This window comes from Lolium perenne, chromosome 3, assembly GCF_019359855.2.
Source record: "Lolium perenne isolate Kyuss_39 chromosome 3, Kyuss_2.0, whole genome shotgun sequence".
In the NCBI taxonomy this organism is placed as follows: Eukaryota; Viridiplantae; Streptophyta; class Magnoliopsida; order Poales; family Poaceae; genus Lolium; species Lolium perenne.
In genome coordinates this window covers 251,875,582-251,892,608 of record NC_067246.2, presented here as the reverse complement: position 1 = coordinate 251,892,608, position 17,027 = coordinate 251,875,582, and the positions used below count along the sequence as shown (strand labels likewise).

General features: G+C 47.9%; 1 protein-coding gene across 1 annotated transcript; it reads right to left on the bottom strand.

Moving 5' to 3' along the window:
- Positions 1 to 5,007: 5,007 nt before the first annotated feature.
- On the bottom strand, positions 5,008 to 6,184 carry LOC127344731 (protein G1-like7). Its single transcript, XM_051371064.2, has one exon. The coding sequence runs from the start codon at positions 5,916 to 5,918 to the stop codon at positions 5,286 to 5,288; it is 633 nt and encodes a 210-aa protein (XP_051227024.1). The 5' UTR covers positions 5,919 to 6,184; the 3' UTR covers positions 5,008 to 5,285.
- Positions 6,185 to 17,027: the final 10,843 nt, after the last annotated feature.

Here is a 17,027-nt window from a genome sequence, read left to right as displayed (position 1 = left end):
TATCTCCAACAACATTTCTTATAACTCCTTATAAAATCTGGTTTTGAAACTCAGAAAACCAAAAATAGTTTTTTGTGCAAACAAATTGAAAACTTTACTTGTCAACATTGTTGATGATAGTGTTGACGATTTCAACTACACGCGTGGGCACAACATGGGCTCGTTCTGAAAAACTATGTCATGGTTAAGGTCATGACCTGTCTCATTTGCCCTGAAACCCATGTAACTTCGTAAGTTTTATGAAGTGTTTTTCAGAACAATTGTTGTATTTCGTGTTTGCGGTTTTCCCGCAACTAGATTACATCAAATGATAATGTGTGAATGTTTCCATTTTTAATTTTATTAATTAGTTATGCTCAAATTGCGGAGTCACATGTAATGAGGCAACACGAGAACGAATGCTTCGGGGCACACCGAAGGGAATCACGCAAAACCGACATCTCACCTCCATTGAAATAATGTATTGTGCATCTAAAATGATTTCTATAAAAAGCCCAGAACAAGCGAAAGACGACATGTAGTTCAAATTTGGCTTGCTTCGCTAAATCGGCTAGAAACATACGAAATATGAGAAATTCCTATAAGGATAGCGTCATCGACAGATATGTGAACCGTCGTATAGAAGTGGCCTACTATTTTTGTAGATATGATTTACACAAGTCTAGATTGAGCTTCTTGAGCCGCTTCACAAAAAAAATCAGTTTTTTTGCACCGAGAAAATGAAAAAACAGATTTTTGTGCAGAGAAATTGAAAACTTCACTCGTCAACACCTTTCGTGATTCCAAGGTACACGAGCGCACAAAATATGGGCTTGTTCCCAAATATCATGCCTTGGTTAAGGTCATGACCTAACTCATTTGACCTGAAAGCCATAACCTTTGTACGTGGTAGCTTATTTCTTTAAAAGGTTTTTTTTTAGAATAGCTGTCATATTTCAAGTGTGTTATTTTTCCCCGCAATTTGGTCACATAACATGACAATTTGCAAAAAGTTCCATTTCTAATCTTGATTATTTTTTATTAGTTCTGCTAACATTGGGACTCACATATAATGGCAACGCAACGCTAGAATGCAGGCGCTTCGGGGCACACTGGAGGGAATCACGCGAAACTAACATCGTACCTCCATTGAAACAACAATTGGGCACCTAAAAATAATATTTTTCAATAAATCTGGAATAAGGGAAAGATGACGAGTAGTTCTAATTTGGCTCGCTTCCTACTAAATCGACAGGAAACCATACAAAATACAAGAAATTCCTATAAAGTTAACGTCATCATCAGCAGGTATGTGAACCATCATATCAAAGTGTTCTACTGTTTATTGTAGACTGGGGTGCAACTCCACATTGCACTTCTTGTAGCCGCTTCACACAAAAAAAAAGGTTTTGGCATTGAGGAACCGAAAACTGGATTTTTCGTGCAAATAAATTGAAAACTTTCTTCATCGACACAGTTCGACATTCCAAGGTACAAGCGTGTGCACAATATGAGCTCGCTCCGACAAACTATGCCATGATTAAGGTCATGATCTAGCTCATTTTTCCATGAAAACCATGTATCGGTAGTTCATTTATGTGAAAGGTTTTTCCAGAATAACTGTCATATTCCAAGTTTGTCATTTTTTCTAGCAACTAGGTCACGCAAAATGACAAAGGTTTTCCTTTTTTGAATTAGTTGTGTTCAAAGTGGGACTCACATTTAATGACGCATGGCCAAAACGGGCGCTTCGAGGCACAGAAGAACGAATCACGCGAAAGCAACATCTTACCTCCCATAAAATGACACGTTATGGACCTAAAATGATTTTAAAAAAAATATGGAACAGGCCATAGATAACCCTTAGTTCACATCAAGTTCATTTCAAACGAAGTCAGCAGTATATTGTAGAAAATACCATGAATTTTCAGAAAGCTAGCGGCATCAGTAAGTATGTGAATGTATAGAAGTAGTCAACTATTTGTAGACATGGTTTGTTCAATTGCATATTGCGCTTCTTGTAACAACTTCACAAAAAATCGGCTTTTGGCACTTAGAAAAATGGATTTTTTTCATGCATAGGAAATAAAAGCACTCGTCAAACCGTGGTATACTAAAAAAAAACATTTTTTCTGGTAGTGGTGCATGTTACTGGTTATAATTCTTGACAGCATTTATGTGACTCCAGCAGTGCTAACCGCAAAGCTATTTCTGAGAGGCTTACGTTGTTACTACTCACAACTGTGTGTGAAAAAAGAGAGAGAGAAAGAACTGATCGAGTAAACCTATATATACCTATGTAGATGTGACTAACAGATAGTAAGAACAGTACTTTGATTTGGTGATCTTCTTTCTTGGATCCTATTAAATTAAATAAGCAGGGAGATCTACCACCTATACGTAGGAAAGATATTTAGCCAATTGCATGCACCTTCCAACCACACAATGGATTAGTTTAACAGAAAAGGCTAATCAACTTCAAATTCAACTGGGTCGGCAACCACAAATCCATACTACTAAAATGATGTGTTGAGAAGCATCATGATAGGTGTAGGGTCAGGTTGGTTGCCTCAGCTTTAGGAACAGGAAAAATGCTTGTGCTTTTCTGCTCGATTGGGCACATCAGTATATATACCATATTTTATTCTTGATTTCTTGTGTGAAAGCTTCTGTTTCTTCTCCACACAAGCAGCATCTGCTATGTCCACACAACATAGTTGCACCAGCAGATTAACTAATGAGCGTGCACCCCCTAAGCATGAACTTATCAAGCAGTATATATATATACTGCATGCAGCAGTTAGCTATTTATAACGAGAGGGACATATATATCAAGGAGTATATATAAACGTAAGTAGAATGTAGAGCATCCAAAACTAGTTTATGTGAGGATGACTAGCCACTGAAATGAAGCACAATATGACTCTCTGGTGATACACAAGATCAGCATATTTATGAACAGAACAGCAAATACAGTGACAAATTTCAGACTAATTTATGCCGTACACTTTTGTTGCTGCTGTTTTCGACAACCATAGAGTTCAAATCAACAATTTTAAGCAGCGATACAATATGATGGATGCATGGTGTGGCTTGCAGAGTTCACAGCCTGTTGCCTAAGAAAATCATAATAACACAATCATATCGTTGATGGAGAATCAAAGATGCCTGTCGCTGAAAAGATAATCCTCCGTACCCCGTATCAAAGAAAACGATTATTTAGCCAAACATCGCATTCGCTGATTGTAATGAGTTAAACACACTCAACAACCAAGATTTCTTTTCATCGCAAAAAAAACCTAGATTTCATTGATAGATTAGTACATAGACCGACAGTAATTAGATACCGATCGCCCCCATTGACGGGCACAGTTGCGAGATTGCAGGAAATTAATTAGGATTCCAATTAGACTACCATGTAGTTAAGCCATTGTCTGCCCCGGCCCGTATGTCCTTTGCAAGCCATGACTTATATATATATGCGCACAGTAATTTCAGACAAGATTTGACATTTTCTTGTGAGAGTTGAAAGCTCTCGAACAAGCACAGGTCGCATGTGATCCATCTACCAGGAAAGAATTAATTCCAGGGGAGAGGCCGCGACCGTCGCTTGCTGCAAATTGACGGTGGGGGCCGGAGAGCCGGAGTCGATCGCGCGGCGGATGGATCAAAGACCAAGAAAGCTCTGGGGTAGGATGGTGGCTGGCCAGGCACCATGAACAGCCGCTCTACAGTGACGCCGCGAGGGAGACGAGAGGATGGGGCCCTGTGCGTGCAAAGGACAAAGGAAGCGATTCATTGCATGGCTTTCCTCTTTGCTCACAGGCCAAGTACTGTGGACATGAGCAAAGCATCGCCCTCGCGTGGCCCACCGCCCCTTTGCTGGGAAAGTGAGCGAGAAAGGCTAGTTACCAGATGCTAATTAGCTGAAATTGCTAAGTGTAGTAGACTAGTAGAAATATATACTGTTCATCTTCTTCCTCACGTCGAAACCGCCAAGGCTATTTAGATCTACCAGGGATTCAGGGAAGAGTCCTATTGTAAGGCAAAACAGGAGTATGTTGGATCTGCCAGCTCCCAGGTAGATGAGGATAATTGTGGTTACTTGTCTGAAACTCTGAATGTCTGCTGCAATTAAAGAGGAAAACAAAACCGGATGCGAGCGAGAGCAGAGGGATAATTGATCTGATCACAGCAGCATGGGTCACTGGCCATGCATGCAGAATCAAGCAGTTGCATGCGTGCGCGTCCCTGAGAGGGCGCTCACCTCAGGCCAGCACGAATCGAGGGGAGAGGACGGCAGTGAAGAAGAGGAGTGCACGTGTGGTCAGCAAGAGACTCGATCGATCAGCGACTGCCGTGCGTGACTCCCGCCATCCGTAGGCTACAGTCCCATCCAATCTTCCGGCCGGGGACCAGCGTAGCTATCTCCTCCCCTTCCCGCGCTCTTTTCTATTTAAGGCCTCCCCGGACAAACCCCTCGCGCGTGCATGCCTAGCCCTAAATCATCTCACTCTCCTGTCTCTCTCTCTTTCCCTTCCTCTCTCGCCATGACAAATCACAAAAACCTCTCTCTATCTCTCTCCCTTGGTCCCTGCAGCTGTGCGGCCCGTTTTGGTAGGGAGTGGTCAAATGGAGGAGGGGGGTATGTCAGAGCTAGAGATTGGCCGCTTGGGGAAGAAGGCCGTCCGAGAACTGTAGCGCGCATGTGTGCCAGTGAGTGACCGCGCACACTGGCATCAATGCTGTCCTAGCTTCTGCCAGTACACCCCTCCATTTGTACACTGACAATTCTTCCTATTTGTAGCTAGGAGAAAATAGAAACAACCCATTAACCAACTGTTTCTGCAAATTAAGCAACAAATCGAATCAAGCGGGGACTATAAATATTAATGTTTTGTGCATGAAAAGAGTTGATTGGATGTGGGAATGTGAGTGCATCGATCAAAGCATAGCTAGCGCGCACGCAAGAATAAACAGCCGTGTGATGAGAATGAGAAGAAAAGATTGACTTTAGGACGATCAAGCTGAAATACCACAAATCTCCATTTCTTTAGTTACCGGGATATGTATGGGATCATGAACAATTAGCCGCACCGATTAATTCACTTCCCCTAGTACTCCAACGCCCTGTAATTTACACTTGCTAACATAATTAATAAGAATAAAAGTAGCACAGGAAAAATTTAGATGAAAATAGACAACATAGCATATACCAAACTACCAAAGGGAAAGCTCAAATCTTGCTATGGCTATGCCGAAGATCATAAACAAATTAATAGGCAAGGTTTCTGAGTCTACTATACTCAAGAGATGCTCGGTGCAGTACTGCCGCTGCCTCCAGCCTGCGCGGTGGACGCTGCTACAGCAGCGCCAACATCGGCGCTACCTCCGAGGTCCCTGCTGACTGCCGCCGCGGCGGCGGCGCCAGTCGATGAACTCGACGCCTCGGTGGCTTGCACGCGCTTGCGTTTCTTCTTCTCGTATGCGATCCCTCGCGCCTTGGCGTGGGAGTCACGCACCTCGCGCAGGTAGATCCGGACGGCGCGAGCGGCGAAGGGGTTGGACTCCGGCGCGCCGCCGCTCTCCTCGTAGGCCGCGCGCAGGCGGCCGATGAGCGCGTCGAGGGACCCCCACGCCTGCCGCAGAGGGCAAGGGCATGGCCCCGGCGGGCTGGGCTGGCCGTAGTAGGCGCACCCGGCGGCGTGCACCTTGGTCTTGCCGAACTGGTCCAGGTACCTGAGGAACTCGATCACATGCGCGCCGCTGCACCGCGCCAGCGTGAGCGGCGGCCGATGGTTCCGCAGATACTGCAGGAACGTGTTCCAGTCCCTGCGCTTCTGCGACTCGTACCTGCTCAGCTGCGCCGGCGGTTTCGGCGCCACGTCCGGCACGCTGGCACCGCCGGCCGAGGACGGTCCGGGGCCGGAGGAATCCATACAGCAGCGGCCGGGATAGAGCAAGAACAAGAGCAAGCGCTTGCTTGCGAGCGAGCGATCAGTGTGACTGAGTGATCAGTTGACGCGCACCGCGCGGGGTTAAAGGAGATCTTTGGGTGATCGGTAGGGTGGGATGGAGATGGGACGTCCGAAAGGGATGGGAGCGGGGAGGAGAGAGCGATGGGGAGGAAGGGGAGGCGAATGTTACCGAAGTGGAGCGGAGGTGCGAGGAACCGAGAGGATGATGCGAGCTTACATGTGTGTCATTCACATGATGAACAGGCCCCGTGCCGGAACACTCTCCGCCCTCCCAAATGCGAAAATATCATTAGTTATAATTTTATGAGAAGTAAATTTAAAGCTTAATAAGTATTCATATTGTATGATAAGAAACTCGGTATGGCCATAAAAATATGATTTTACAAAATATATCAATTTTCGTAAATGCACGGGGAGTGCGTCAATGAGACCACCTAAATCTCCCCGATCCTCTTTGATTTTATGGTCGACTCGCTAGACCCCGTGCGAATGCGGCCGGCCATGTCAAAGGGATGGTGTCCCATCTCATTCTAGGAGGGAGTGACCCATCTCCAATTTGAGGACAACGCTATAATCCTTATTAAACCGACGAAGCAGGGGATCCCAATCTCGTACATCGGCCTGTCGGTTAGTGATAGGACCCTACGGGCCTCGAATTGGGATTTCCTCACGAGCAAGATGAGTTATAGGGTAGACCCCTGGCAGGGCTATTTCTAGCTTTAGTTGGGATGTTGGAACTCACTAACTCTTGTCTCTCCAGTCTGTCAACCTTCGCGATGAGCTTGTTCATCCTCTTTGAGTAGACTCATGCGTCGTTTGATAGGTTCAGGTCCCGCTTCTTCTGGCAGGGAGTGAGGGGCAAACGGAAAGTATCACATGGTTGATTGGGCAACCGTGTGTAAGCTGAGGAGTTTGGGTGTCTTGGGATCCTGAACAAGAAACTCGTGAACATTCAAGTGGATCTAGAAGTTGTACCAGAACACTGATGGCCTTTGGCTAGACCCTGATTAGGAGCAATTATTTGGGAAATAACGACTTGTTTTTTGCTGCAGTCAAATGGGTCTCTATTTTGGAGAACTTCGAGGACAAACATATTAAGTATGGAATAAATATCTATCTCTCTCTCTCTCTTAAGGTAGCTAAGCTCTTTATGTAGTGTCTTGTCCGAGATCTAGAGGTGGACGCCGGTGGCCACCGCAATTCCCTATGAGTGCAATTGATACATCTCAAAGCGTATCTATAATTTTTGATGCTCCATGTTTGTTTTACACCAATTTATATATGTTTTGCTCATATTTCGTTTCACTTTTATTCATTTTCCGGCACTAACCCATTAACAAGATGCCACAGTGTCAGTTCCCTGTTTTCTGCTGTTTTGTATTTCAGAAAAGTTGTACAGGAAATATTCTCGGAATTCGACGAAACAAAAGCCGAATTCAATATTTTTCCGTAATAAAGACTGTTGTGGGTATACTTCATGGGTGTACCATCGACAGTGCCTAGATCCGGCAAGCCGGGGTGGCCCATAGATGGTGATGTGGCATGTGGCCCATCGGGCGGCCTAGTTGCTGTTGATCCTGAAGGATGAAGTCCAGCCCAGGATAAGGAAGCCGGATCCCAACCGACCTTTGGAGGAAGTTGGATCCGTGGAGGCCCATATGGAACCCGGATCCAGTATAAGGGAAGGCGGATCCTTGACGTACACGGCAAGACATTGTACCGTAGTTAGGCAACCTGTAATCCGGCTAGGACTCTCCATGTAAACCCTAGATCCGTGCGTCTTTATAAGCCGGATCCTGGGAGCCCTAGAGGCACAACCACAACTCATTGTAACAACGCGAAAGCGCCCAGATAATTCTAGACAAGCAGCAGTAGCCCTGTCATCATGCAGGTGTTCCGAAGCTGGGTAAATCGCGTACCACCGTCCCGAGAGCACTCCGCCCTATGGCCCCTACTTCTTCTCCCCCTCGTGAGGATCCCTCCTCCAAGGTACCGTCGAATAGGCAACGACAGTTGGCGCCCACCGTGGGGCCAGCGGCGTCTGGAGGCCGGAACCGGGAGGGTTCCGCCATGGGAAGCTACGACGACACCATCGCTGTGGGGCGCGTCCTCTACGCCGGAAACCTTCCGATCGTCCCTCCGGATGAGTGCTGGATTCCGGCTAAGACAAACCCCATCAAGCTCTCCATCGTCCCAGTCGGCGGCATACACATCTTCACCGGGGAAACCGTCGATTCTTACGGAAACCCATTGGTAAGTAACGCTGACGCGACCGCCGCTGAGCAGGACGCAGTCGCGAAGATCCGATCTGAGACGCAGGAGCTTCCTGGAGAAGATTCCGCCTTGGATCTGGAAAAAACAAAACCCGCCCAATCCGCCCCTGAGCAGGAAACAAAGGTGGAAGACCAATGCAGATCCGCCTGGGTCTCCCAGGTGTTAGAGAAGCAAAGGTGTCACTTCGTACACTTCTTGGCCCATACCGCCGGAACCGCCCCTCAAGAAGCAGGAGCTGGTCCCGAGCAGGTTGAAGCACCGGAACACAACGCTGCTCCGGATCAGCAGGAGGCTGTCGGAGAAAGCAGCGCTCCGGTTGAAGAGTCGATCCTGGGTAACCTAAGCCCAATCTCCGGGGATACCCCATCCATGGATACTGAAGAGTTCGATCGCAAGGTGAAGGAATACGGATACGGTGATCAACCTGAAGTTGAATCCGCCCAGCCAAAGCAGGTTCTTGCAACCTTGGCGGCGCTGGATCAACGAGAATCAGAGGATGAAAACACCCACTCCGACCCACAGCCATCCCATGCAGGATCTCCGCTTTCGCGGGAACGACCGCATAAGGAAGTCTTGTCCCCAGAAGAACTGGTTGAGCAAGCTGGCATGGATGCAATCGCGCACTCGGATATCCTCAACAAGTCCATCACTCCCGAAGACGCATTAAACGCAGAAGCGCTAGAAGCTAAGAGATTGGAGATGTTGGCCACAGCCAAAAAGTTTGCCACCACCGCAGCCGCAATGCTGGATGAAAGGAAAGAGGCCGCGCACTTCGTGGACAATTTTCTGCAGCGCGAGCGTGAGGTGGACGAATCGCTGGTTAAAGTCAAGCAACTCCAAAAGCATTGGGAAAACAAGATCACTGAGGCTCAACAGGAGGTCGATAAGATCCGGCGAGAAACTATAGCTCCTCGCAAGATCACCTTCGCAACTCCGACCGAGCAGCAGCCGCTCGCCACTCCAAAGGACAATATGAAAAAGGCTGCGGAGATCTTGAAGAAAAATGACGAGGAAATCGATATCGACTACGTCCGTATGCTCGTCGCTTCAGCAATGAAGCAGCAGAGCAAGGCAGATACTTCGCGCAGGTTGGAATCCAACCCGGAGCATTGCATCTCCACAGCGCAGAAGGACGCCTATGACAATCGCCATCGCGATGATGAATCGCGAACCGGATCCTCGGAACGCAGAAGGAAAACCAGAGAACACCCAAATCCAATCCCCATACCATCAAAGACGCATCCGTCAGATCCGAAGAAGGGAAAGGATGCGATGTACTCTGGCAAAGACAAGTACCTAAACCCGTCACCTCCGCCCAGGGGATACCCGCGTCCTCCGCTCCCTCGCCGCCGTAGTCCAGCCGGAAACACCAGACCCCATGGGCCTAGCGGAATCAATATCCGCGACACCGTGGTCCCTCAGAGGAACAGGAGCAGGGAGCGCACGCCGGAACCTCGACATGGCCGGAACAGCTATCACGAGCCCGAGCCCAGGAGGAGTCAGAACGACGAACGTGAGCCGGAACCCCGCCGAAGCCGGAATGACGAGGGCAGCCAACACCATGGTGAAGGCAACCATCGAAGCCGGAGTCCACATCACGAAGGACGCGAGGAGTCGCAGGGCGGGAGCAAAAGGTCAAACCGACCCCCTCGCAGATCTCCCTCCCCACCACCTAGCGGTGGAGGCGGAGGTGGAGGCGGAGGTGGTGGCCGGAGATCTCACTCACGCTCAAAATCCCCCCGCAACGGCCCGCGCGATGCACGGGAGCGCCTCAACGAATACAGATCTGACTACATCGGCCCAAAATGCTTTGGCAGGATGATTCGAGAGGAACCAAAGCCAAGGATGAACCTCAAGTTACCCGGAAACCTGAAGAACTATGATGGCATCGAAAGGCCGGATACCTGGATCGAGGATTACTACAATGCAGTAACCTTTGCCGGAGGAACCCTAACATCGCCTGCCGCATGCTTCAGCTGTACCTTGTAGGTCCATCCCGGATGTGGCTAAGCGACCTCGAGAAAAACTCCATCTTTTGTTGGTTCGACCTGAAGAACGCCTTTGAAAAGTACTTCAGGGGCACCTACAAAAGACCTGCCACAACAAGCGATCTCCAGGCATGTATCCAGAAAAAGGGTGAAACATCAAGGAACTTCCTCACCCGGTGGCTAGCAACCAGGAACGAGTGTGAGAACGTCGATCACACCACAACTATGCACGCCTTTATAGGTGGATTACAAAGGGGAGGATTGCTGCGGCACAAGCTTACGTGCTTGGCTGACGCAAACAAACTGACTTTGGATGACATGATCTCCATCGCCAGTGATCATACTGCCGCCGATGACGATGCAGGCGGAGATCTAGCAGCTACAGCAATCCCCCTACACCAGCAAAAGAAGAACCGTGACAACGGTAACAGCAGCGGCAGCAAGCGGAAAAATCCCTCAGATGACCAGAAGAATGGCGGATCCGAGATGGTCGCCGTGGCGTTCCAACGCGGAGGTCAAGGAGGTGGAAGAGGACGCGGCCACGGAGGTGGAGCCGGCAGGGGCCAGCAGCGTGATGAAGTCACGGCTGCCGGAACCCGCGCCCCCCAAACCTATGAAGAATACAGAGACATGCCCTTCCTGGCTCATCTGGATCCGGCTACGGGCAAGTCCACACACACAAACCGCAACTGCAAATGGGTCAATGATCTCAAAACTGACCCGGAAGCAGGCTATAAGCGAGCCCGGAAGCACCGCCCACGCGGCAAAGGAGGCAAGGGCAAGAACAAAGACAAAGAGGAGGACCGTTCCGAGACAATGGATGAGGATGATGCTCCGTCGGATCCCAAGGAAGGATCCGCAGCTAAGTCCAACCCCTTTGGCAAAAAGAGTGTAGGCGCTTACCACACTTTCCTCGGAACCCCAACAGTCCGCGCCTCCAAGTCAGCTTTCCGGATCCTGAATGCCACAGTTCCGGCTGTGCCGTAGTATGTCAGGTGGTCGGAAGTTCCGTGCACATTTGATAGGCAGGATCATCCTACCATTGTGCCAAAAGAATGCTACGCCTTGGTTGTAAGTCCCCGCATCGACGGCTATGACTTCTCCAAGTGCCTCATGGATGGCGGAGTCAGCTTGAACATTGATACGTCTCCAACGTATCGATAATTTCTTATGTTCCATGCTTGTTTTATGATGATACACACATGTTTTATACATACTTTATGTCATATTTATGCATTTTCCGGCACTAACCTATTAACAAGATGCCGAAGAGCCAGTTGCTGTTTTCTGCTGTTTTTGGTTTCAGAAATCCTAGTAAGGAAATATTCTCGGAATTGGATGAAATCAACGCCCAGGGGCTTATTTTTTCACGAAGCTTCCAGAAGACCGAAAGGGAAACGAAGTGGGGCGACGAGGCGCCGCCACACTAGGGCGGCGCGGCCCAAGGGGGCCCGCGCGGCCCTAGCATGTGGCCCCCTCGTCAGCCCTCCGACTCCGCCCTTCCGCCTACATAAGCCTTCGTCGATAATAACTCAAGTACCGAGAGCCACGATATGGAAAACCTTCCAGAGACGCCGCCGCCGCCAATCCCATCTCGGGGGATTCAGGAGATCGCCTCCGGCACCCTGCCGGAGAGGGGAATCATCTCCCAGAGGACTCTTCACCACCATGGTCGCCTCCGGAGTGATGTGTGAGTAGTTCACCCCTGGACTATGGGTCCATAGCAGTAGCTAGATGGTCATCTTCTCCTAATTGTGCTATCATTGTTGGATCTTGTGAGCTGCCTAACATGATCAAGATCATCTATTTGTAATGCTACATGTTGCATTTGTTGGGATCCGATGAATATGGAATACTATGCTATGTTGATTATCAATCTATCATCTATGTGTTGTTTATGATCTTGCATGCTCTCCGTTATTAGTAGAGGCTCTGGCCAAGTCGTTACTTGTAACTCCAAGAGGGAGTATTTATGCTCGATAGTGGGTTCATGCCTCCATTAAATGCAGGACAAGTGTGAAAGTTCTAAGGTTGTGGATGTGCTGTTGCCATTAGGGATAAAACATCAATGCTATGTCTAAGGATGTATTTGTTGATTACATTACGCACCATACTTAATGCAATTGTCTGTTGTTTGCAACTTAATACTGGAGGGGGTTCGGATGATAACCTGAAGGTGGACTTTTTAGGCATAGATGCATGCTGGATAGCGGTCTATGTATTTTGTCGTAATGCCCAATTAAATCTCACACTACTCATCATAACATGTATGTGCATGGTCATGCCCTCTTTATTTGTCAATTGCCCAACTGTAATTTGTTCACCCAACATGCTATTTATCTTATGGGAGAGACACCACTAGTGAACTGTGGACCCCGGTCCATTCTTTACATCGAATACAATCTACTGCAATACTCGTTCTATTGTTTTCTGCAAACATCATCATCCACAATATACATCTAATCCTTTGTTACAGCAAGCCGGTGAGATTGACAACCTCACTGTCACGTTGGGGCAAAGTAATTTGGTTGTGTTGTGTAGGTTCCACGTTGGCGCCGGAATCCCTGGTGTTGCGCCGCACTACACTTCGCCGCCATCAACCTTCAGCGTGCTTCTTGGCTCCTACTGGTTCGATAAACCTTGGTTTCTTACTGAGAGAAAACTTGCCGCTGTACGCATCACACCTTCCTCTTGGGGTTCCCAACGGACGCGTGCTGTACGCGTATCAAACATCATGTACCTGGAGACTCTGGAGCGGATGAACCTTACCAAGGAACAGCTCAAACACAGCAACACTGAGTTTCATGGCGTGGTTCCGGGTAAAAAGGCGAACTCCCTCGACAGCATCAGACTTCCCGTGGCCTTCGGCGATGTTAATAATTTCCGCGAAGAGATGATCACGTTTGAGGTCGTGCCCTTTAAGAGCTCCTACCACGTCATCTTCGGCAGGCCCACCTACCACAAGTTCCACGCAAGAGCGTGCTACATCTACAACAAGCTCAAGATTCCGGGTCCCAAGGGTATGATTACCGTATCCGGAGACTACAAAAAGGCTCATGAGTGCGAGTTGGGTGAAGCCGCCTTCGCAGAGTCTGTGATATCTGGAGAGGAGTTGAAAGGCTACAGAGCCGCGGTAGATCCGATAGAGATGCAGACCACCAAGAGACAGATCTCCGAACAGAAAGATTCCTTCAAGGCCGCGATAGAGACCAAGAAAGTCAACTTCAAGGAATGAGACGGTACCAAGCAGGTCTCGGTCGGAGCCAACATGGACCCCAAATAGGAAGTCGCGCTCGTCGAGTTCCTCCGCGCTAACATGGATATCTTCGCATGGCAGCCTTCTGACATGTCCGGAGTACCAAGGGAACTCGCCGAGCACTACCTCAACATAAACCCGGGAGCTAAACCGGTGAAGCAAGCTATGCGACGCTTTGGAGATAAGAAGCGTCGCGCCATAGGAATGGAACTAGCAAAGTTACTAGAGGCAGGATTTGTAATAGAAGTTATCCATACTGATTGGGTCGCAAACCCCGTCCTTGTACCCAAAAAGAATTCTGAAATACTAAGAATGTGCATCGATTACTCCGGCTTGAATAAGCACTGTACGAAAGATCCGTTTCCCTTGCCGCGCATTGACCAAGTCATTGATTCGACGGCAGGGGCGGAACTTCTGTGTTTTCTTGACGCATATTCCGGGTATCACCAGATCCGGATGAAGAAGTCCGACCAAAAGGCGACCTCATTCATCACCCCATTTGGCACTTACTGCTATGTTACTATGCCCTTTGGCTTGAAAAACGCAGGTGCCACCTCCCAGCGTACGATGCAGCGGTGCCTGAAGGACCAAATTGGCCGGAACGTACACACCTACGTCGACGAAATCGCGGTCATGACCCGGAAAGGATCCGACTTGATCAGCGATCTCACAGAAACCTTTGAGAATCTCCGACGGTACAAGATGATGTTGAATCCGCTGAAGTGCGTCTTTGGCGTTCCAGCCGGACAACTCCTTGGCTTCATTGTCTCTAACAGGGGCATTGAAGTTAACCCGGAAAAAATCAAGGCAATCTTGTGCATCAAAAGGCCAACTTGTCTCAAAAATGTGCAACGGCTAACTGGTTGTGTCGCAGCAATCAGCAGGTTTGTTAGCCGTCTCGGCGAGAAGGCGCTACCCTTGTACAAGCTATTGAAGAAGACAGACAAATTTGTCTGGGACGAGGCAGCTGATGCAACACTTCAAGGGTTGAAGGAAATACTTACCTCCCCACCTATCCTAGCGGCACCAGGAGAGTCAGAGCATATGCTCCTATACCTGGCAGCCACCAACAGAGTCATCAGCCTCGTCATCGTGGTGGAGCGACAGGAAGAAGGACACGAGTATGGAGTCCAAAGGCCAGTCTACTACATTAGCGAAGTGCTCACGGAATCCAAACAGAGATATCCTCACTTTCAAAAGTTAGCTTATGGAGTATTCCTAGACAGCAGGAAGCTGAGGCACTACTTCCAGGAGCATCCACTAACAGTCGTGAGCAAAGCTCCGCTGTCAACGATTCTCAACAACACTGACGCAACAGGACGCACAGCAAAATGGGGCATTGAATTATCCGCCTTCGACATCAACTACTAAGCCAGGACTGCGATTAAATCCCAGATCTTGGCGGATTTTGTCGCAGATTGGACAGAAGCTCCGGATATAGACTTGGAGCCGGAACCAGAGACATGGGTTATGCACTTTGATGTCTACGCACGCTTCTATTCCTGTAGACAGTGTTGGGCCTCCAAGAGCAGAGGTTTGTAGAACAGCATCAAGTTTCCCTTAAGTGAATCACCCAAGGTTTATCAAACTCAGGGAGGAAGAGGTCAAAGATATCCCTCTCAAGCAACCCTACAATCACGATACAAGAAGTCTCTTGTGTCCCCAACACACCTAATACACTTGTCAGATGTATAGGTGCACTAGTTCGGCGAAGAGATAGTAAAATGCAAGTGATATGGATGAATATGAGTGGTAATAACGGCGCCAGAAAATAGCTTGCTGGCGTGCAGTTGATGGTGGTAATATTGCAGGAAGTAAAGATGCAGTAAAACAGTAAATAAGCGATGTTTGCAGTATGTGGAAACAAGGCCTAGGGATCATACTTTCACTAGTGGACACTCTCAACATTGCAATCATAATGGAATATAAATAAGCACTTCACTATGCTATTCTGAATTACTCTCTGGCAAGATAACGAACACTAATTCATCATGTAGGCAAACCTTAAAGATGTATTCCCAGTACTAATAAACACCCCACGCTGTCACTGTGAGCATTCATAGGAGGTACTAACACACCACAATTTCATAGAGACATCCAACTCAAATCATAACTCAGTGAATAAGTATTCTGTGAAATATAGCCTAAGAGACCCACACGGTGCACACACTGTCACCTTTACACACGTGGGACAAGGAGTCTCCGGAGATCACATTAGTAAAATCCACTTGAATAACATAACGACATCTAGATTACAAAGCTCATCATATGGATCTCAATCATGCAAGGCAAATCATGAGATCATTGTATTGAAGTACATGGGAGAGAGAGATATGAACCACATAGCTACCGGTACAGCCCTTAGCCTCGAGGAAGAACTACTCCCTCCTCATCATAAGAGATAGCAGCGTCGATGAAGATGGCGGTGGTGTCGATGGAGATGCCTTCCGGGGGCACTTCCCCGTCCCGGCGGCGTGCCAGAACAGAGACTCCTGTCCCCCAGATCTTGGCTTCGCGATGGCGGCGGCTCTGGAAGGTTTCTCGTACCGTGGCTTATTCTCATCGAAGATTTAGGTCAGGGATGCTTTTATAGGCGAAGAGTCGGAGTCAGAAGGGCCACGGTGGAGCCACACACCAGGGGGGCACACCCCCCTGGGCCGCGCCGCCATCATGTGTGGGGCCCACCTGGCTCTTCTCTGGCCCCTCTTCGGTGCTCTGGAAGATTCCTTGAAATATAAGATACTGGGCGTTGATTTCGTCCAATTCCGAGAATATTTCCTCACTAGGATTTCTGAAACCAAAAACAGCAGAAAACAGGAACTGGCACTTCGGCATCTCGTCAATAGGTTAGTTCCGGAAAATGCATAAATATGACATAAAGTGTGTATAAAACATGTAGGTATTGTCATAAAACTAGCATGGAACATAATAAATTGTAGATACGTTGGAGACGTATCAACATCCCCAAGCTTAGTTCCTACTCGTCCTCGAGTAGGTAAACGATAACAAAGATAATTTCTTAAGTGACATGCTACCAACATAATCTTGATCCAATAATGATGTAAAGCATATGAACTGAGATCAAATCACTCAAAGCAAATGTCTATATTGATATAAGAGATGATAATGCAAGAGTTAAACAAGCTAGAAGTTTTCATGAACTATTGCTTCAAAGACATGAAACCGTACAAAGTTCATTAAATATGTGTTAAGTATTCAGCGTAGAAGTTCTATCCTTCATTCCAAGCATCAAGTAAATTTTCACAACATAAGAAGGATTCAGTCAAGTAAACATAAACATGAACGTCATGAATCAACTGTTTCGAAGTCTACTCAACCGGTGAGCGCAAGCATTTGGTATTAGCACCATGATGTTATGGCATAAAGAACGTTAATGGGGGTTTGGAAGGCCAAATGGAAGAAAGTCTTACAAAGCTATAAGTGATCATTAGACAAGAGGAAGTCTTATGATCGAAGTTATGCAAGGAGTAGTGATTGCCGTGCAACGGATGCACATAGAGCTATATGTGTATGAAAGCTCTCCAATGGAAC